Below are 23664 nucleotides of genomic sequence, written 5' to 3'. Positions count from 1 at the left end.
ATGTATTTGACCAGATTGTAAGTTGGCCTCATGCTTAAATCAAAGACTAAACCAGTATTGTGCAAGATGTCTGGATCTATAGGCAACTCGCATAGATGCACTAGTGATTCCCTGGTCTTCAATCTAATTTACATATTTCCTCCTTTTGAGTTACTATCCAAGCATTAGCCAGGATAAAACAAGAACAGGCCTCTAATACTGGTTGCTCTGGCATGGCTTTGCAGGACGCAGAGGTAATACAAATGTCCTCCAACCTTGGTGTCTTAATCTCAGAAAGGACATTCTTTCTCAAGGTCCCTTCTTTCATCAAGACCTCAAATCTACAACAAGAACTGTGGCAATCTCAATAGAAGAATTGAGATAAATAATAGCTGATTTAACGGTAGGTAAAGCATTGGGGCCAGATGGGCTACCTATCGAATGGTATAAAATCTAAAAGACCAATTGGCTGAAATGTTGACAGAATTATTCAACGCATATCTCTCAGGTGACATGCGACCCTCGCAGGCTTTTCGGCAGCTATTATAGTATTTCCCAAAGCGGACAAAGACCCACTAAAGATAGCATCAAGAGCCACAAGAGATACTAGAAAAATGCAAGGCAGACTATAAAGATTTGGCAATCGAGCTGGTAGATTTTTGGCTAACATGGTTAAATTTCATAAGTCAGCAAATCCTATTCTAATTATAGATTCAGATAATGGTCTAGAAACAAAAAATAAAGATTTTTCAAGATGAATTTAGGTAATTTTATATGAATTTGTATACATAAGAAAAAAAAAAGATACTGGGAAATACGAGGATTTTTAACTTTTTTTGAGACACTGAACCTGCCTAAAATTTCAACCCTACAACAAGAACGGTTAAACACAGCAATCTCAATAGAAGAATTGAGAAAAATAATAGCTGATTTAGCGGTAGGTAAAGCATCGGAGCCAGATGGGCTACCTATCGAATGGTATAAAATCTTAGAAGACCAATTGGCTGAACTTTTGACAGCCTTTTTTGGCAGCTAATATTATAGTATTACCCAAAGTGGGCAAAGACCCACTAAAAATAGCATCATACAGGCCACTATTGCTCCTTAATCAAGATTACAAGATTTTAACAAAAAAAAATTCTAGCTAATATATTAAAGGAATATCTCCCAAATCTAATTCATAAAGATCAAGCTGGATTTATTCAGGCAAGATTGCCAGCTAAAATTATGAGGAAAGTATTATATAGTTAACCATTTTTGGTATTTGAAAAATAAATTTAGATCAGAGGAGTTAAGCGAGAATGTGGCACTTCTGTCACTAGATGCCGAAAAGACCTTCGACAGGGTCGAATAGTCTTTTCTATTTACATGTTTTGCAAACTATAATTTCTCCAACATAGGTGTGTCCGGTCCACGGCGTCATCCTTACTTGTGGGATATTCTCTTCCCCAACAGGAAATGGCAAAGAGCCCAGCAAAGCTGGTCACATGATCCCTCCTAGGCTCCGCCTACCCCAGTCATTCTCTTTGCCGTTGTACAGGCAACATCTCCACGGAGATGGCTTAGAGTTTTTTAGTGTTTAACTGTAGTTTTTATTATTCAATCAAGAGTTTGTTATTTTAAAATAGTGCTGGTATGTACTATTTACTCTGAAACAGAAAAGAGATGAAGATTTCTGTTTGTATGAGGAAAATGATTTTAGCAACCGTTACTAAAATCCATGGCTGTTCCACACAGGACTGTTGAGAGGAATTAACTTCAGTTGGGGGAACAGTGAGCAGTCTTTTGCTGCTTGAGGTATGACACATTCTAACAAGACGATGTAATGCTGGAAGCTGTCATTTTCCCTATGGGATCCGGTAAGCCATTTTTATTCAGACAGTAAATAAGGGCTTCACAAGGGCTTATTAAGACTGTAGACATTTTCTGGGCTAAATCGATTCATATATTACACATATTTAGCCTTGAGGAATCATTTAATCTGGGTATTTTTGTTAAATAATATCGGCAGGCACTGTTTTAGACACCTTATTCTCTAGGGGCTTTCCCTAATCATAGGCAGAGCCTCATTTTCGCGCCGGTATTGCGCACTTGTTTTTGAGAAGCATGACATGCAGTCGCATGTGTGAGGAGCTCTGATACATAGAAAAGACTTTCTGAAGGCTTCATTTGGTATCGTATTCCCCTTTGGGCTTGGTTGGGTCTCAGCAAAGCAGATACCAGGGACTGTAAAGGGGTTAAAGTTAAAAACGGCTCCGGTTCCGTTATTTTAAGGGTTAAAGCTTCCAAATTTGGTGTGCAATACTTTTAAGGCTTTAAGACACTGTGGTGAAATTTTGGTGAATTTTGAACAATTCCTTCATACTTTTTCGCAATTGCAGTAATAAAGTGTGTTCAGTTTAAAATTTAAAGTGACAGTAACGGTTTTATTTTAAAAAGTTTTTTGTACTTTGTTATCATGTTTATGCCTGTTTAACATGTCTGAACTACCAGATAGACTGTGTTCTGAATGTGGGGAAGCCAAGGTTCCTTTTCATTTAAATAAATGTGATTTATGTGACACTGAAAATGATGCCCAAGATGATTCCTCAAGTGAGGGGAGTAAGCATGGTACTGCATCATTCCCTCCTTCGTCTACACGAGTCTTGCCCACTCAGGAGGCCCCTAGTACATCTAGCGCGCCAATACTCCTTACTATGCAACAATTAACGGCTGTAATGGATAATTCTATCAAAAACATTTTAGCCAAAATGCCCACTTATCAGCGTAAGCGCGACTGCTCTGTTTTAGATACTGAAGAGCATGAGGACGCTGATGATAATGGTTCTGAAATGCCCCTACACCAGTCTGAGGGGGCCAGGGAGGTTTTGTCTGAGGGAGAAATTTCAGATTCAGGGAAAATTTCTCAACAAGCTGAACCCGATGTGATTACATTTAAATTTAAGTTGGAACATCTCCGCGCTCTGCTTAAGGAGGTATTATCCACTCTGGATGATTGTGAGAATTTGATCATCCCAGAGAAACTATGTAAAATGGACAAGTTCCTAGAGGTCCCGGGGCTCCCAGAAGCTTTTCCTATACCCAAGCGGGTGGCGGACATTGTAAATAAAGAATGGGAAAGGCCCGGTATACCTTTCGTCCCTCCCCCCATGTTTAAAAAATTGTTTCCTATGGTCGACCCTAGAAAGGACTTATGGCAGACTGTCCCCAAGGTCGAGGGAGCGGTTTCTACTTTAAACAAACGCACCACTATACCCATAGAAGATAGTTGTGCTTTCAAAGATCCTATGGATAAAAAATTAGAAGGTTTGCTTAAAAAGATGTTTGTTCAGCAAGGTTACCTTCTACAACCAATTTCATGCATTGTCCCTGTCACTACAGCCGCGTGTTTCTGGTTCGATGAGCTAGTAAAGGCGATCGATAGTGATTCTCCTCCTTATGAGGAGATTATGGACAGAATCCGTGCTCTCAAATTGGCTAATTCTTTCACCCTAGACGCCACTTTGCAATTGGCTAGGTTAGCGGCGAAGAATTCTGGGTTTGCTATTGTGGCGCGTAGAGCGCTTTGGTTGAAATCTTGGTCAGCGGATGCGTCTTCCAAGAACAAACTCCTTAACATTCCTTTCAAGGGGAAAACGCTGTTTGGCCCTGACTTGAAAGAGATTATCTCTGATATCACTGGGGGTAAGGGCCACGCCCTTCCTCAGGATAGGTCTTTCAAGACCAAAAATAAACCTAATTTTCGTCCCTTTCGTAGAAACGGACCAGCCCCAAGTGCTACGTCCTCTAAGCAAGAGGGTAATACTTCTCAAGCCAAGCCAGCCTGGAGACCAATGCAAGGCTGGAACAAGGGAAAGCAGGCCAAGAAACCTGCCACTGCTACCAAGACAGCATGAAATGTTGGCCCCCGATCCGAGGCCGGATCTGGTGGGGGGCAGACTCTCTCTCTTCGCTCAGGCTTGGGCAAGAGATGTTCTGGATCCTTGGGCACTAGAAATAGTCTCCCAAGGTTATCTTCTGGAATTCAAGGGGCTTCCCCCAAGGGGGAGGTTCCACAGGTCTCAATTGTCTTCAGACCACATAAAGAGACAGGCATTCTTACATTGTGTAGAAGACCTGTTAAAAATGGGAGTGATTCATCCTGTTCCATTAGGAGAACAAGGGATGGGGTTCTACTCCAATCTGTTCATAGTTCCCAAAAAGGAGGGAACGTTCAGACCAATCTTAGATCTCAAGATCTTAAACAAGTTTCTCAAGGTTCCATCGTTTAAAATGGAAACCATTCGAACAATTCTTCCTTCCATCCAGGAAGGTCAATTCATGACCACAGTGGATTTAAAGGATGCGTATCTACATATTCCTATCCACAAGGAACATCATCGGTTCCTAAGGTTCGCATTCCTGGACGAGCATTACCAGTTCGTGGCGCTTCCTTTCGGATTAGCCACTGCTCCAAGGATTTTCACAAAGGTACTAGGGTCCCTTCTAGCGGTGCTAAGACCAAGGGGCATTGCAGTAGTACCTTACTTGGACGACATTCTGATTCAAGCGTCGTCCCTTCCTCAAGCAAAGGCTCACACGGACATAGTCCTGGCCTTTCTCAGATCTCACGGATGGAAAGTGAACGTGGAAAAGAGTTCTCTATCTCCGTCGACAAGGGTTCCCTTCTTGGGAACAATAATAGACTCCTTAGAAATGAGGATTTTTCTGACAGAGGCCAGAAAAACAAAACTTCTAAACTCTTGTCAAACACTTCATTCCGTTCCTCTTCCTTCCATAGCGCAGTGCATGGAAGTAATAGGTTTGATGGTAGCGGCAATGGACATAGTTCCTTTTGCGCGCATTCATCTAAGACCATTACAACTGTGCATGCTCAGTCAGTGGAATGGGGACTATACAGACTTGTCTCCGAAGATACAAGTAAATCAGAGGACCAGAGACTCACTCCGTTGGTGGCTGTCCCTGGATAACCTGTCACAAGGGATGACCTTCCGCAGACCAGAGTGGGTCATTGTCACGACCGACGCCAGTCTGATGGGCTGGGGCGCGGTCTGGGGATCCCTGAAAGCTCAGGGTCTTTGGTCTCGGGAAGAATCTCTTCTACCGATAAATATTCTGGAACTGAGAGCGATATTCAATGCTCTCAAGGCTTGGCCTCAGCTAGCAAAGGCCAAGTTCATACGGTTTCAATCAGACAACATGACGACTGTTGCGTACATCAACCATCAGGGGGGAACAAGGAGTTCCCTGGCGATGGAAGAAGTGACCAAAATCATTCAATGGGCGGAGACTCACTCCTGCCACCTGTCTGCAATCCACATCCCAGGAGTGGAAAATTGGGAAGCGGATTTTCTGAGTCGTCAGACATTACATCCGGGGGAGTGGGAACTCCATCCGGAAATCTTTGCCCAAATTACTCATCTGTGGGGCATTCCAGACATGGATCTGATGGCCTCTCGTCAGAACTTCAAGGTTCCTTGCTACGGGTCCAGATCCAGGGATCCCAAGGCGACTCTAGTAGATGCACTAGTAGCACCTTGGACCTTCAAACTAGCTTATGTATTCCCGCCGTTTCCTCTCATCCCCAGGCTGGTAGCCAGGATCAATCAGGAGAGGGCGTCGGTGATCTTGATAGCTCCTGCGTGGCCACGCAGGACTTGGTATGCAGATCTGGTGAATATGTCATCGGCTCCACCATGGAAGCTACCTTTGAGACGAGACCTTCTTGTTCAAGGTCCGTTCGAACATCCGAATCTGGTCTCACTCCAGCTGACTGCTTGGAGATTGAACGCTTGATCTTATCAAAACGAGGGTTCTCAGATTCTGTTATTGATACTCTTGTTCAGGCCAGAAAGCCTGTAACTAGAAAAATTTACCACAAAATATGGAAAAAATATATCTGTTGGTGTGAATCTAAAGGATTCCCTTGGGACAAGGTAAAGATTCCTAGGATTCTATCCTTTCTTCAAGAAGGATTGGAGAAAGGATTATCTGCAAGTTCCTTGAAGGGACAGATTTCTGCCTTGTCTGTGTTACTTCACAAAAAGCTGGCAGCTGTGCCAGATGTTCAAGCCTTTGTTCAGGCTCTGGTTAGAATCAAGCCTGTTTACAAACCTTTGACTCCTCCTTGGAGTCTCAACTTAGTTCTTTCAGTTCTTCAGGGGGTTCCGTTTGAACCCTTACATTCCGTTGATATTAAGTTATTATCTTGGAAAGTTTTGTTTTTGGTTGCAATTTCTTCTGCTAGAAGAGTTTCAGAATTATCTGCTCTGCAGTGTTCTCCTCCTTATCTGGTGTTCCATGCAGATAAGGTGGTTTTACGTACTAAACCTGGTTTTCTTCCAAAAGTTGTTTCTAACAAAAACATTAACCAGGAGATAGTCGTGCCTTCTTTGTGTCCGAAACCAGTTTCGAAGAAGGAACGTTTGTTGCACAATTTGGATGTTGTTCGCGCTCTAAAATTCTATTTAGATGCTACAAAGGATTTTAGACAAACATCTTCCTTGTTTGTTGTTTATTCTGGTAAAAGGAGAGGTCAAAAAGCAACTTCTACCTCTCTCTCTTTTTGGATTAAAAGCATCATCAGATTGGCTTACGAGACTGCCGGACGGCAGCCTCCTGAAAGAATCACAGCTCATTCCACTAGGGCTGTGGCTTCCACATGGGCCTTCAAGAACGAGGCTTCTGTTGATCAGATATGTAGGGCAGCGACTTGGTCTTCACTGCACACTTTTACCAAATTTTACAAGTTTGATACTTTTGCTTCTTCTGAGGCTATTTTTGGGAGAAAGGTTTTGCAAGCCGTGGTGCCTTCCATTTAGGTGACCTGATTTGCTCCCTCCCTTCATCCGTGTCCTAAAGCTTTGGTATTGGTTCCCACAAGTAAGGATGACGCCGTGGACCGGACACACCTATGTTGGAGAAAACAGAATTTATGTTTACCTGATAAATTACTTTCTCCAACGGTGTGTCCGGTCCACGGCCCGCCCTGGTTTTTTAATCAGGTCTGATAATTTATTTTCTTTAACTACAGTCACCACGGTATCATATGGTTTCTCCTATGCAAATATTCCTCCTTAATGTCGGTCGAATGACTGGGGTAGGCGGAGCCTAGGAGGGATCATGTGACCAGCTTTGCTGGGCTCTTTGCCATTTCCTGTTGGGGAAGAGAATATCCCACAAGTAAGGATGTCGCCGTGGACCGGACACACCGTTGGAGAAAGTAATTTATCAGGTAAACATAAATTCTGTTATTCAAGGCTTTTTCTACTCTATAATAAAGAATCTATAAAGTAGCCCAATTGCCTATTTAACAATAAATGGCTATACATCTGCTTTGTTTAACCTGGAGAGAGGCACGAGACAAGGGTGTCCACTGTCGCCACTACTGTTCAACTTAATATTGGAACCCTTAGCCCTGAAATTGAGAGATCCCGTTTGGGATTTGCATAAATGAAGTAAAACATAATCTGGCACTTTATGCAGATGATATTATGCTTTTTATACATAAGCCTGAGTTATATCTGGATTCTATTATGAAAATCATTAACTCATTCAGTAAATTATCAGGATATACGGTTAATAATAACCAGAGATACTGTGGCTTAACAGAAATAGAGAGATCTAACTAATTTACCATTTATTGAAGTTAAAAATTACTTAAATTATTTAGGAATAAAAATATCAAATAACCCAAGGGACTGGTATAGAATAAACTACTCACACATTTTGGATTCTATTGACTAAAACCTTTAACGTTGGAAGTCCCTGCCTATTTCACTAATGGGAAAAGCCTGCGTGATAAAAATGATGATATTCCCTAAACTTCTCTACCCCAGGAATATGCTTCCTCTCCTTATCCCAAAAAGGATATATTGTAAGAATTTACAAATCTTTTAATTCCTTTTTATGGGGAGGGAGGGAGACCTGTATTTGTCTCAAAAAACTACAGATGGCCCCAGAGAAGGGAGGGTTGGGAGTCCCAGATATCCACTACTATAACCTAGCGGCTCTTTCAAAGGTGACTATTCAGTAGACAATCAGCCATTGGGGGGCATCTTTAAAGTATTTTTACTTCATCAAACTTGGAAGGACATTCCCCAGTTAGTTAAGAATAATATTATATTTGAAGACATACTTAGAGCATGGATCAAGATACATGAAATATTGGGGATCTCACATCTGTTTACAATTTACTTACCTATTAGTGGAAATTTGGATTTTCCACAAGGTATGAATACTAGAAATTTTCAAGCATGGGGAAAGGTTAAAATAAAGACAATAGGAGATCTTTTTGATCCCTTGAAAGGAACGGTAATTGCCTTTACAGAATTACAACTAAAATATAATATAGAAGATTCACAGTATTACGCTTATATACAACTTGTGTATTACATTAAAGAGGTATTAAAGAAAGCCCCTAATTTAAATAAACTACATTGTCTAAATAAAACTATTAGGCTTTTTAATAATGGAACATTTTCATATTTAGCGACTTATAAAGTTTTGAAGGATTCAAATATTGACAAGCAAATGTTGACTACTATTGAGGACTAGAAGAAAGAAGCAGGATGTTTATTAACCGTAGAAGAGGTGAACAGAAGTCTTACCTTCATTCGCCAATCCACCTGTGATGCATAATTTAGAGAATCCCAAATGAAAATCTTACATAGATTTTATGTTACACCTAGGTCTGTGCGTAAGTGGCTCCAATGTAAAACAAATGTATCAAATGCAGAAGGGGAAAACCAAGTCTAAAATATATGTGGGAATGCTCTAGGATTCACCAATTATGGGCGAAGATTAGTTTTTGGCTAATAAAGTTGTTGAAAATACATTTTCAAATTGAGTTTGGATATACTGTACTATTTATTTGTTTGATAATCTGGTAGGGAAGGAAAAACCTCTGTTTTTCGCAAAGGTTTTGTTAATGACGAGAAAAGTATTTTAAAGGCTTGGCTTTCCCCTAGTGTACCGAGCATTAGAGAGATTAAATTAGCTTTAAGAGATCAATTAATAATAAATATTTTATGTTTTATATGAAAAAGATCTAAGAATATACAAATGTATTAAAAAATGGGGCATATTTATTAAAACACTAGATATTCTAATTCAGAAACCCTCTTCTGGGTGGTACAAGTGCTAATATTAACTGGGGTCCTGAACTAAACCTATTTTGCGTATGTTGATAATGAGATGGACATATGATGTTTGCACATGGAATTGCATTGTATGTTTTTGTTTTTTTCTTAATTTGTGTTTTCTTGCTTTTCTGTATTTGTATATGGACTATGATTCAATAACAAATTTAATAATAATTAAAAAAAAAAAAAAGACCTCAAATCTCTCAATCTGACGGCATAACTATTAAACGTTTAAGTTTGTCTCATAGGGATTTCTCTGATCAAGTGTTAGACACTTTGATTCAAGCCCATAAACCTGAAAACTTTTATTTCCTGGTGTGAGACTAAGCAATTACTGTTGGAAATCATTTTAAATTCATTGTATTTTTATAGAAGGCCCTGGATAAAGGTTTTTCTGCTAGTTCCCTTAAAGATCAAATTTAACCCCTTAACGACCGAGGACGTACCCTGCACGTTGTCGGTCTGGAAAGCAGCTGGAAGCGATCCTGCTCGATTCCAGCTGCTTTCCGGTTATTGCAGTGATGCCTCGATATCGAGGCATCCTGCAATAGCCCTGCATGGCGATCCGATGCAGAGAGAGCCACTCTGTGGCCCTCTCTGCACCGGACATCGATGGCTGGTATCGTTGGTGGGTGGGAGCCGACTTGGGAGGCGGGTGGCGGCCATCGATGGGCCTTGTGACATGGAGGGGGCGGGATCGTGGGCGGAGGTAGCGGGGGCGTGCACCGATGCTCATGCATGCTGGGCAGGATCAAGTGTGTGCACGAGGTGGGAACGGCTACACTACAGAAAATTGTACAATAAAAGTAGGACACAGGGACATAAACATTTAAAAAAAAATTATCAAAGCGATCTTGGGGGGTGGGGTAGTGTTTTGGGGGGGGAAGCTACACTACAGAAAAAAAAAATGTAAGCTAAAAAAAACATTTTTATTGTAAACTGGGTACTGGCAGACAGCTGCCAGTACCCAAGATGGCTACCAAAAAGGTAGAGGGGGACGGCTAGAGAGCAGTTTGTGGGGGGATCCTACACAGTAGCATATGTAAATATGCTTAAAAAAAAAAAGATTCCTTTTTATTTTAGTACTGGCAGACTTTCTGCCAGTACTTAAGATGGCAGGGACAATTGTGGGGTGGGGGAGGGATGAGAGCTCTTTGGGAGGGATCAGGGGGTGTGATGTGTCAGGTGGGGAGGCTGATCTCTACACTAAAGCTAAAATTAACCCTACGAACTCCCTACAAGCTACCTAATTAACCCCTTCATTGCTAGCCATAATACACGTGTGATGCGCAGCAGCATTTAGCGGCCTTCTAATTACCAAAAAGCAACGCCAAAGCCATATATGTCTGCTATTTCTCCAACATAGGTGTGTCCGGTCCACGGCGTCATCCTTACTTGTGGGATATTCTCTTCCCCAACAGGAAATGGCAAAGAGCCCAGCAAAGCTGGTCACATGATCCCTCCTAGGCTCCGCCTACCCCAGTCATTCTCTTTGCCGTTGTACAGGCAACATCTCCACGGAGATGGCTTAGAGTTTTTTAGTGTTTAACTGTAGTTTTTATTATTCAATCAAGAGTTTGTTATTTTGAAATAGTGCTGGTATGTACTATTTACTCAGAAACAGAAAAGAGATGAAGATTTCTGTTTGTATGAGGAAAATGATTTTAGCAACCGTCACTAAAATCCATGGCTGTTCCACACAGGACTGTTGAGAGCAATTAACTTCAGTTGGGGGAACAGTGTGCAGTCTCTTGCTGCTTGAGGTATGACACATTCTAACAAGACGATGTAATGCTGGAAGCTGTCATTTTCCCTATGGGAGCCGGTAAGCCATGTTTATTCTGCAAGTAAATAAGGGCTTCACAAGGGCTTATTAAGACTGTAGACTTTTTCTGGGCTAAATCGATTCATTATTAACACATATTTAGCCTTGAGGAATCATTTTATCTGGGTATTTTGATATAATAATATCGGCAGGCACTGTATTAGACACCTTATTCTTTAGGGGCTTTCCCAAAGCATAAGCAGAGCCTCATTTTCGCGCCGGTGTTGCGCACTTGTTTTTGAGAGGCATGGCATGCAGTCGCATGTGAGAGGAGCTCTGATACTTAGAAAAGACTTCTGAAGGCGTCATTTGGTATCGTATTCCCCTTTGGGCTTGGTTGGGTCTCAGCAAAGCAGATACCAGGGACTGTAAGGGGGTTAAAGTTCAAAACGGCTCCGGTTCCGTTATTTTAAGGGTTAAAGCTTCCAAATTTGGTGTGCAATACTTTTAAGGCTTTAAGACACTGTGGTGAAAATTTGGTGAATTTTGAACAATTCCTTCATGTTTTTTCGCAATTGCAGTAATAAAGTGTGTTCAGTTTAAAATTTAAAGTGACAGTAACGGTTTTATTTTAAAACGTTTTTTGTACTTTGTTATCAAGTTTATGCCTGTTTAACATGTCTGAACTACCAGATAGACTGTGTTCTGAATGTGGGGAAGCCAGAATTCCTATTCATTTAAATAAATGTGATTTATGTGATAATGACAATGATGCCCAAGATGATTCCTCAAGTGAGGGGAGTAAGCATGGTACTGCATCATTCCCTCCTTCGTCTACACGAGTCTTGCCCACTCAGGAGGCCCCTAGTACATCTAGCGCGCCAATACTCCTTACTATGCAACAATTAACGGCTGTAATGGATAATTCTGTCAAAAACATTTTAGCCAAAATGAACACTTATCAGCGTAAGCGCGGCTGCTCTGTTTTAGATACTGAAGAGCATGACGACGCTGATAATAATATTTCCGAAGGGCCCCTAACCCAGTCTGATGGGGCCAGGGAGGTTTTGTCTGAGGGAGAAATTACTGATTCAGGGAACATTTCTCAACAGGCTGAACCTGATGTGATTGCATTTAAATTTAAGTTGGAACATCTCCGCATTCTGCTTAAGGAGGTATTATCCACTTTGGATGATTGTGACAAGTTGGTCATCCCAGAGAAACTATGTAAAATGGACAAGTTCCTAGAGGTGCCGGGGCTCCCAGAAGCTTTTCCTATACCCAAGCGGGTGGCGGACATTGTTTACAAGGAATGGGAAAGGCCCGGTATTCCTTTCGTCCCTCCCCCCATATTTAAAAAATTGTTTCCTATGGTCGACCCCAGAAAGGACTTATGGCAGACAGTCCCCAAGGTCGAGGGAGCGGTTTCCACTTTAAACAAACGCACCACTATACCCATAGAGGATAGTTGTGCTTTCAAAGATCCTATGGATAAAAAATTAGAAGGTTTGCTTAAAAAGATGTTTGTTCAGCAAGGTTACCTTCTACAACCAATTTCATGCATTGTCCCTGTCGCTACAGCCGCATGTTTCTGGTTCGATGATCTGATAAAGGCGGTCGATAGTGAGTCTCCTCCTTTTGAGGAGATTATGGACAGAATCAATGCTCTCAAATTGGCTAATTCTTTCACCCTAGACGCCACTTTGCAATTGGCTAGGTTAGCGGCTAAGAATTCTGGGTTTGCTATTGTGGCGCGCAGAGCGCTTTGGTTGAAATCTTGGTCGGCTGATGCGTCTTCCAAGAACAAGCTACTTAACATTCCTTTCAAGGGGAAAACGCTGTTTGGCCCTGACTTGAAAGAGATTATCTCTGATATCACTGGGGGTAAGGGCCACGCCCTTCCTCAGGATCGGCCTTTCAAGGCAAAAAATAAACCTAATTTTCGTCCCTTTCGTAGAAACGGACCAGCCCAAGGTGCTACGTCCTCTAAGCAAGAGGGTAATACTTCTCAAGCCAAGCCAGCTTGGAGACCAATGCAAGGCTGGAACAAGGGAAAGCAGGCCAAGAAACCTGCCACTGCTACCAAGACAGCATGAAATGTTGGCCCCCGATCCGGGACCGGATCTGGTGGGGGGCAGACTCTCTCTCTTCGCTCAGGCTTGGGCAAGAGATGTTCTGGATCCTTGGGCGCTAGAAATAGTCTCCCAAGGTTATCTTCTGGAATTCAAGGGACTTCCCCCAAGGGGGAGGTTCCACAGGTCTCAGTTGTCTTCAGACCACATAAAAAGACAGGCATTCTTACATTGTGTAGAAGACCTGTTAAAAATGGGAGTGATTCATCCTGTTCCATTAAGAGAACAAGGGATGGGGTTCTACTCCAATCTGTTCATAGTTCCCAAAAAAGAGGGAACGTTCAGACCAATCTTAGATCTCAAGATCTTAAACAAGTTTCTCAAGGTTCCATCGTTCAAGATGGAAACCATTCGAACTATTCTTCCTTCCATCCAGGAAGGTCAATTCATGACCACGGTGGATTTAAAGGATGCGTATCTACATATTCCTATCCACAAGGAACATCATCGGTTCCTAAGGTTCGCATTCCTGGACAAACATTACCAGTTCGTGGCGCTTCCTTTCGGATTAGCCACTGCTCCAAGGATTTTCACAAAAGTACTAGGGTCCCTTCTAGCTGTGCTAAGACCAAGGGGCATTGCTGTAGTACCTTACTTGGACGACATTCTGATTCAAGCGTCGTCCCTTCCTCAAGCAAAGGCTCACACGGACATTGTCCTGGCCTTTCTCAGATCTCACGGATGGAAAGTGAACGTGGAAAAGAGTTCTCTATCCCCGTCAACAAGGGTTCCCTTCTTGGGAACAATAATAGACTCCTTAGAAATGAGGATTTTTCTGACAGAGGCCAGAAAAACAAAACTTCTAGACTCTTGTCGGATACTTCATTCCGTTCCTCTTCCTTCCATAGCTCAGTGCATGGAAGTGATCGGGTTGATGGTAGCGGCAATGGACATAGTTCCTTTTGCGCGCATTCATCTAAGACCATTACAACTGTGCATGCTCAGTCAGTGGAATGGGGACTATACAGACTTGTCTCCGAAGATACAAGTAAATCAGAGGACCAGAGACTCACTCCGTTGGTGGCTGTCCCTGGACAACCTGTCACAAGGGATGACATTCCGCAGACCAGAGTGGGTCATTGTCACGACCGACGCCAGTCTGATGGGCTGGGGCGCGGTCTGGGGATCCCTGAAAGCTCAGGGTCTTTGGTCTCGGGAAGAATCTCTTCTACCGATAAATATTCTGGAACTGAGAGCGATATTCAATGCTCTCAAGGCTTGGCCTCAGCTAGCGAGGGCCAAGTTCATACGGTTTCAATCAGACAACATGACAACTGTTGCGTACATCAACCATCAGGGGGGAACAAGGAGTTCCCTAGCGATGGAAGAAGTGACCAAAATCATTCTATGGGCGGAGTCTCACTCCTGCCACCTGTCTGCTATCCACATCCCAGGAGTGGAAAATTGGGAAGCGGATTTTCTGAGTCGTCAGACATTGCATCCGGGGGAGTGGGAACTCCATCCGGAAATCTTTGCCCAAGTCACTCAGCTGTGGGGCATTCCAGACATGGATCTGATGGCCTCTCGTCAGAACTTCAAAGTTCCTTGCTACGGGTCCAGATCCAGGGATCCCAAGGCGGCTCTAGTGGATGCACTAGTAGCACCTTGGACCTTCAAACTAGCTTATGTGTTCCCGCCGTTTCCTCTCATCCCCAGGCTGGTAGCCAGGATCAATCAGGAGAGGGCGTCGGTGATCTTGATAGCTCCTGCGTGGCCACGCAGGACTTGGTATGCAGATCTGGTGAATATGTCATCGGCTCCACCTTGGAAGCTACCTTTGAGACGAGACCTTCTTGTTCAGGGTCCGTTCGAACATCCGAATCTGGTTTCACTCCAGCTGACTGCTTGGAGATTGAACGCTTGATTTTATCGAAGCGAGGGTTCTCAGATTCTGTTATCGATACTCTTGTTCAGGCCAGAAAGCCTGTAACTAGAAAGATTTACCACAAAATTTGGAAAAAATATATCTGTTGGTGTGAATCTAAAGGATTCCCTTGGGACAAGGTTAAGATTCCTAGGATTCTGTCCTTCCTTCAAGAAGGATTGGAAAAGGGATTATCTGCAAGTTCCCTGAAGGGACAGATTTCTGCCTTGTCGGTGTTACTTCACAAAAAACTGGCTGCTGTGCCAGATGTTCAAGCCTTTGTTCAGGCTCTGGTTAGAATTAAGCCTGTTTACAAACCTTTGACTCCTCCTTGGAGTCTCAATTTAGTTCTTTCAGTTCTTCAGGGGGTTCCGTTTGAACCCTTGCATTCCGTTGATATTAAGTTATTATCTTGGAAAGTTTTGTTTTTAGTTGCAATTTCTTCTGCCAGAAGAGTTTCAGAATTATCTGCTCTGCAGTGTTCTCCTCCTTATCTGGTGTTCCATGCAGATAAGGTGGTTTTACGTACTAAACCTGGTTTTCTTCCAAAAGTTGTTTCTAACAAAAACATTAACCAGGAGATTATCGTACCTTCTCTGTGTCCGAAACCAGTTTCAAAGAAGGAACGTTTGTTGCACAATTTGGATGTTGTTCGCGCTCTAAAATTCTATTTGGATGCTACAAAGGATTTTAGACAAACATCTTCCTTGTTTGTTGTTTATTCCGGTAAAAGGAGAGGTCAAAAAGCAACTTCTACCTCTCTCTCTTTTTGGATTAAAAGCATCATCAGATTGGCTTACGTGACTGCCGGACGGCAGCCTCCCGAAAGAATCACAGCTCATTCCACTAGGGCTGTGGCTTCCACTTGGGCCTTCAAGAACGAGGCTTCTGTTGATCAGATATGTAGGGCAGCGACTTGGTCTTCACTGCACACTTTTACCAAATTTTACAAGTTTGATACTTTTGCTTCTTCTGAGGCTATTTTTGGGAGAAAGGTTTTGCAAGCCGTGGTGCCTTCCATTTAGGTGACCTGATTTGCTCCCTCCCTTCATCCGTGTCCTAAAGCTTTGGTATTGGTTCCCACAAGTAAGGATGACGCCGTGGACCGGACACACCTATGTTGGAGAAAACAGAATTTATGTTTACCTGATAAATTACTTTCTCCAACGGTGTGTCCGGTCCACGGCCCGCCCTGGTTTTTTTAATCAGGTCTGATAATTTATTTTCTTTAACTACAGTCACCACGGTACCATATGGTTTCTCCTATGCAAATATTCCTCCTTAACGTCGGTCGAATGACTGGGGTAGGCGGAGCCTAGGAGGGATCATGTGACCAGCTTTGCTGGGCTCTTTGCCATTTCCTGTTGGGGAAGAGAATATCCCACAAGTAAGGATGACGCCGTGGACCGGACACACCGTTGGAGAAAGTAATTTATCAGGTAAAGATAAATTCTGTTTTCTGAACAAAGGGGGTCCCAGAGAAGCATTTACAACCATTTGTGCCATAATTGCACAAGCTGTTTGTAAATAATTTCAGTGAGAGACTTAAAATTGGGAAAAATGTTATGTTTTTTTTAATTTGATTGCATTTGGCGGTGAAATGGTGGCATGAAATATACCATAATGGGCCTAGATCAATACTTGTGGTTATCTACTACACTAAAGCTAAAATTAACCCTAGAAGTTCCCTACATGCTCCCTAATTAACCCCTTCACTGCTGGACATAATACACATGTGATGCGCAGTGGCATTTAGCGGCATTCTAATTACCAAAAAGCAATGCCAAAGCCATATAAGTCTGCTATTTCTGAACAAAGGGGATCCCAGAGAAGCATTTACAACTATTTATGCCATAATTGCACAAGTTGTTTGTAAATAATTTCAGTTAGAAACCTAAAGTTTGTGAAAAAATTAACAACTTTTTTTATTTGATCTCATTTGGCAGTGAAATGGTGGCATGAAATATACCAAAATGGGCCTAGATCAATACTTTGGGATGTCTTCTAAAAAAAAAATAGACATGTCAAGGGATATTCAGGAATTCCTGAAAGATATCAATGTCCCAATGTAACTAGTGCTAATTTTGAAAAAAAGTGGTTTGGAAATAGGAAAGTGCTACTTGTATTTATGGCCCTATAACTTGCAAACAAAGCAAAGAACATGTTAACATTGGGTATTTCTAAACTCAGGACAAAATTTAGAAACTATTTAGCATGGGTGTTTTTTGGTGATTGTAGATGTGTAACAGATTTTGGGAATCAAAGTAAGAAAAAGTGTGTTTTTTTTCCATTTTTCCTCATATTATATATTTTTTTATAGTAAATTATAATATATGATGAAAATAATGGTATCTTTAGAAAGTCCATTTAATGGCGAGAAAAACGGTATATAATATGTGTGGGTACAGTAAATGAGTAAGAGGAAAATTACAGCTAAACACAAAGACCGCAAAAATGTAAAAATAGCCTTGGTCCCAAACGGACAGAAAATGGAAAAGTGCTGCGGTCATTAAGGGGTTAAACAATTTTCCAATTCACTTTTATCAACAATTTTGCTTTGTTCTCATGGTATTCTTAATTGAAAGCTAAACCTAGGAGGTTCATATGCAAATTTCTAAGCCCCTGAAGGCCGCCTCTTCTCTCAGGGCATTTTGACTGTTTTTAACCACTAGAGGGTGTTGGTTTATGTGTGTCATATAGATAACACTGTGCTCACGCACGTGGAGTTCCAGTGAGCCAGTTCTGATTGGCTAAAATGGATGTCTGTCAAAAGAACTGAAATAAGGGAGCAGTTTGCAGAGGCTTAGTTACAAGGTAATCACAGAGGTAAAAAGTGTATTAATATAACTGTGTTGGTTATGCAAAACTAGGGAATGGGTAATAAAGAGATTATCTCTCTTTTTAAACAATAAAAATTCTGGTGTAGACTGTCCCTTTAAGTCTTGTTAGTCTTTTATCACAACACAATCTCTAGACTCCCTGACATTCAAGCCTTTATTCAGGATAAGACTGGTTATCTGACCAGCTTCTCACCCTAAGAAGCTTTACTTAGTTTTGAGACTCAACTTTTTGAACCATGGTGTTGATATTTAACGGTTATTTTGGAAAGTTCCTTTTCTTTTGGCTATTTCCTCTGCCAGAATAGTGTGTGTGCTATCCTGTGTTTCCCCTTACCTGATTTCTTTATCAAGAAAAGGCTGTTTTGAGAGCCAACTATTTTTTTCTTCCTAATATGGTATCTTCTGATAGCAATGATCAGGAAATTGTGGTTCCATCTCTCTGTCCAGCTAAAGAGACATTTGTTTCACAACTTGGATGTGGTCAGGTCCTTAAAAGGTTATCTTCGGGCCAGAAAATAATTTAGAAATACTTCTTCTTTGTTTATTAATTGTACTGGTCCCTGTAAGGGACAGGACAGTGATTATTATATCCACTTGTCTTAAAGCTTTAATTGATAAAGCATACTCGGTAGGTGGGAAGTCTTCCCCAGAGCGAATTACTGCTCATTCTACTAGAGCAGTTGCCACCTCTTGCACGTTCAGCAATGAAGCTTTCATTAAACAAATTTAGGCAGCTACTCTTTCCCCTTTGCATACTTATACCAGATGTCACGTTTGCCTTTTCTGAGGCGGCTTTTGGTAGGAACGTTTTGCAAGCTGCTGTGTCTAGTTAGTGGCTTTATCATCTTCTTTAAAGGGACATTCCGCTCAAAATTTAAATGCACATAGATTAATTACATCTTTGAATAGAAACATATTTGCACTATACATGTATTGGCAAAAATGCTTCTAGTAAAAGTTATCACGGTTTTAGTGTTAAGACTTTTCTCTCCACGTGCATGTGAAGCATAGCTAGATATTCTCACTGCACCTACAGTTTAAATATTGCAGCGGCTCAGATAATCAGTGGGGCTTGTATCATGCCAGCAATTAACACATTGAGTCATTACTAGATGGTACATGCGCGTTAGGCTCTATGAGCAAGTCCTGTGTTTAAAATGCTGGTGCACGGTGCATACTTAAATACTCTTTTGAAACTGCTATAACTTTTATTAAAAGCATTTTTGCTAATGCATGTATATTACAAAAATGCTTCTGTTCAATACCGAAATGCATCCATGTGGTTTCAAATTTTGTCTGGAATATCCCTTTAACTTTTATCCTGCAATATTTCATGGTGGTTTGGGTATAGAATCCCACATATGATGGCTTGTGGGCTGTCCCCATCTTGTGAAATAAAACAAAATGTATGCTCTCTTGATAAATGTATTTCATGATGGTGAGAGTCCACGAGACCCACCTTTTTATTTTTATTTTCTCTACAGTTGGTGGCAGTACTAGTTTGCACTTCACTTACCCTGATTTATCTTTTCTATATTTTTCATTTCTCTTGGCCATCTGTATGACTGAGGGATCATGGGAAAGGGGGAGTGATTAAAATCTGTTTTATGTTGGGTGTTTTGCCTCCTCCTAGTGGACTAGATTTTAATCCAACATGTGATGGCTCGTGGACTCTCACCATCATGAAAGAAATTTAATTTATCAAATAAGCAAACTTTTTTTTTCTCATTTGCATGAACTGGAAATCCTTATTGTGGTAGCCAATGAATTCACCTTTATGGACAGGTTGTGGTCCCCAATCATTTTACATTTAACAGTTGCTGCTGTTCCTGCTATTTTTACTATGTGTGCGCAAGTGTTACTTAAGATGCTTGCCATTAAACACATCCTACATTTCAATATTAATGAGGCAAATTTGGAATGTTGTCACAGGTGGGTAAAATAGTGGGGGTCCATAAAATTGGATTGACCAGCCCAAACAGTAATGCACTCTCATTTACATCAACGTTATGTATTTTATGTTGCATCTCATACTGTGAGATCCATTGGGTATTTGTGTCTACTTGATTGAGCTGTTGAACAATCCCATATAAGCTATATAGAAGTGATCAATCGCAATGTGTTATTTATCCTGCACTTTTTTGTCATTCTTTATATATATATATATTTACCTGTATTTTTTTTTTCTTAGGTTTTTGAGATCAGGAATACTGAAGATTTAACCGAAGAATGGCTTACTGAGAAACTTGGGTTTTTCCATTAAGTTGCATCTCTTTTTTTTTTTTTTATCTATGTGAAAGAGCCAGGATTGTACCTTTTTTTTGTTACTCTTTGTTCCCTTTTTAGTTAAGATACCTGCCCACTCAGTGAGTGTCTGTGCTGCTAAGATGTATGGAAATCCTTTTCCTATTTTCTAACCAAAAACACATTATAAGTAACCCATTTAAAGGGGAATAGTCACCTCTTACAAACTTTACACAAATGTGATCAATGCTACTGGTACTAGTTGCAATACTTTTCAAATTTATGTTTATTTGATATATTTCTATCCCTTTTTTCCCCTTAATTTCTTCTGTTACATTATCAAAGCAGCTTTTTAATGAAATTCTCTCATCTGATTGGATAAACAGATTTATTCATTATCTTTGATGAGGCACGTCTCGTTGCTATCCAAAGTTCTTTGTGATAACTGTTAACGTTATTACACTATTACAGCTTTTGAGTTGAGTTGTGGTAGCAAATGCTTCTGCATTATCAATGCAGATATCTTCGAAAATGTCAAAAAATAAATTGCAGCTAGCCCTAGTGGTGTCAATTACTATATTGAATGTGTACTTAAAAGTGGTATTTGTAACATTCTACAAACCCACTAGGACCAAAAGGGTTAAATACTATAGTATTTGTATATAGACCTGACGGCACTGGAACATGAGAATGTGTAATGTCACTAACAGTCATGCACTTGTATTAATGGTTTAATTCTTGCGGTGAAAATTATTAACTTTTCAGTTATGCTGAGTCTGCACGAAAAAAAGGACCAAGTCCTTAATAATGTTGAATTTTTATTCACTGTTATCTATAAACTGAATTTTTTGTAGTATGTGAAAAACAAATATGAATCTTTTGGACTAATTAGTGCTAATGTAACTTACAGTGCAGCTTGTAATTAAAATAATATTGGGGTATTTGTTTTTTTATTTCTGTTTTATATGTTGCAACCCGCAGTTGTTCACATATTTTGCAAAGCTAGAAGGTCAAAGTCATACTATTATCCTGATTTAGGTCAGGGATGACTGACTGGCAGTGCCTAGAAAAAAAAAATCAGAACTAAGAATGTGTGCCATAGATTTTGTGGCCCCAGGAAAAAGCGATAATAAAAATGTGCTTTCGGGAGGTCACAACTAAAACAGTAGACAATGGCCATTTTTAAGAAATATATATTCTTTATGTGTTTCAACACCAAAAATTTATATGCGACCCTTAAAGGCTTCTAAAATATTTACAAGGCATTTGTTTGTCCTTTCTATATTAAGATAATGATTATCATCTGAAGTCTAAAGTTAATTGAATTTGGAGGAGAAAATAAAATTTTCTACATTCACCATTTTTCAGACATTATTAATCTAAATAGTCATGTTAGTTTTCAGATTTTGTGATTTTTGGCCTAGATTTTTGAGACGTCAAATTTACAACACATCAGTTATATAACCTCTTACATCAGACTCGACCTTTGTTTTACTATAAGCGAACAGTATTGACCGAATGGGGCCAAATACATCTGTTTGCGGAAAAAGGAGTTAAAGGGATAGTAAAGTCCAAATTAAACTTCATGATTCAGATAGGGCATAAACTTTCTAATTTACATTTATCATCAAATTTGCTTTGTTCTCTTGTTATTCTTAGTTTAAAGCTAAACTTAGGTAGGCTTATATTCTAATTTCTAAGCAAGGCCGACCTCTGCATTTGACAGCTAGAGGGCGTTAGTTCATGTGTTTCATATAGATAACATTGTGCTCATGCACATGAAGTTATTTAAGAGTCAGCACTAATTGCCTGAAATGCAAGTCTGTCAAAAGATCTGAGATAAGGAGGCAGTCAGCAGAAGCTTAGATACAAAGTAATTACAGAGGTAAAAAGTATATTTCTATAACTGTGTTGGTTATGCAAAACTGGGGTATTGTAAATAAAGGGATTAGCTATCTTTTTAAACAATAACATTTTTGGTGTTTACTATCCCTTTTAACTCGTCCGCTGCCTCTCTCATACGATCGGGTTGATTGACACCCCCTGCTCTATCAGCACCAAATATGCATTAAACCAAGATTCCCAGAAATACAGATCCATATTAGTTATGGCTACATCAACCTCCCGTCTACTAATATTCTGCAGCATAGATTGCTGTAATTCAGACACTGACCTGCATCTTACACATCCTTTGTATAAAGTGTCATCATATAAAAAAACATAAAAATAAAGCTGACACGTGTGCGTATTTCAGTTTTGGATAGAAGCATTTACTGTGCACAGAGCATATGCACATATGCCCTGTGAATTCTCATACAAATGCCTTGTATGCTCAGAGAGCATATGTCAGCGATAACTGGTGTTGTTGCTGATAAATACATGCCCCCGATGTCTGTGCAGCTTTGTAGATTAAATAAGTAAATATGCTCCATGAATTTTGCTGATGATAAATGTGTATTTCAAAAATTGTACAATTAAAAACTGAAATGCAATTATGCAGATTTCAATGTTGAATATTTTACACTGGAATTAATTTACATTTTAAGAGTTTACCTTGGTTTTTGATTCTTTATAATATTTAAAGGCCATATATTTCAACCTTAGGTGGATGGCATCTTCTAGGGAATATTCATAAAAGGTCATTTTCTGTTATAAATCAAAAGCATTTTGAGTTTTCTGAAAATTTCTGTTTGTGTATGTCCATTTCCTTGCATTTGTCGTGTTTTTTTGTTGTTGCTCCTGTTCTAAAAAAAGAAAAACAAAATAAAACTATCTGCCTATAGAAATGGTGCCAGGTATTATGAAGCTTATATTTAATAAATTATTTATAAAAACAAAACAAAACTTTATTGCTAGGGATAAATAAGAATGACATGGGGAAGATACCAGCTGAAAGGTTGACGGTGGATGAAATACAAATGGGCATTAAAAAGGGATGGGGACATGGTCTGAGAAAGCAATATGAAGAATACTGTTTTAAGATTTTATTTGAGCAGAAGATTTAAGTAACTAATCAATATGGGTTAATAAATATATCATGTGTTGAATAAAAAAGGTAGATCAGTACTTTTTCTGTTATTGAAATTACCCTCTCAGCCAGTAGTAATAGTATGAACCCAAGTTAAAATAAATTATGTAATACTAGTTGATAAGCCTGCCCAGAGGGCAGTCTGTTTTGAAAATACAACCCACAAAAATAAAAATACTGAAAAAAATAAGCAAAGCTATCAAAAATAATAAAAACAGAATTTATGCTTACCTGATAAATTACTTTCTCCAACGGTGTGTCCGGTCCACGGCGTCATCCTTACTTGTGGGGAATATCTCCTCCCCAACAGGAAATGGCAAAGAGTCCCAGCAAAGCTGGCCACATAGTCCCTCCTAGGCTCCGCCCACCCCAGTCATTCGACCGACGGACAGGAGGAAAAATATAGGAGAAACCATATGGTACCGTGGTGACTGTAGTTAGAGAAAATAATTCATCAGACCTGATTAAAAAAACCAGGGCGGGCCGTGGACCGGACACACCGTTGGAGAAAGTAATTTATCAGGTAAGCATAAATTCTGTTTTCTCCAACATTGGTGTGTCCGGTCCACGGCGTCATCCTTACTTGTGGGAACCAATACCAAAGCTTTAGGACACGAATGAAGGGAGGGAGCAAATCAGGTTACCTAAACGGAAGGCACCACGGCTTGC

The 23664-nt window shown here is 40.3% G+C and overlaps 1 protein-coding gene across 1 annotated transcript in view; it reads left to right on the top strand.

The window, feature by feature from the left end:
• GMFB (glia maturation factor beta) overlaps positions 1–22753 on the top strand; it is a 73959-nt gene extending 51206 nt beyond the window's left edge. The window contains exon 6 of the mRNA XM_053711070.1: positions 19915–22753. Within this exon, the coding sequence (XP_053567045.1) occupies positions 19915–19986 (72 nt within the window). The 3' untranslated portion in view covers positions 19987–22753. The remainder of the gene's footprint in view (positions 1–19914) is intronic.
• The last annotated feature ends 911 nt before the right edge of the window (positions 22754–23664 follow it).

This window comes from Bombina bombina, chromosome 1 (assembly GCF_027579735.1).
Source record: "Bombina bombina isolate aBomBom1 chromosome 1, aBomBom1.pri, whole genome shotgun sequence".
NCBI classification, from domain to species: domain Eukaryota; kingdom Metazoa; phylum Chordata; class Amphibia; order Anura; family Bombinatoridae; genus Bombina; species Bombina bombina.
The sequence above is the reverse complement of the archived record's forward strand: the minus strand, read 5'-3'. Positions and strand labels throughout refer to the sequence as shown.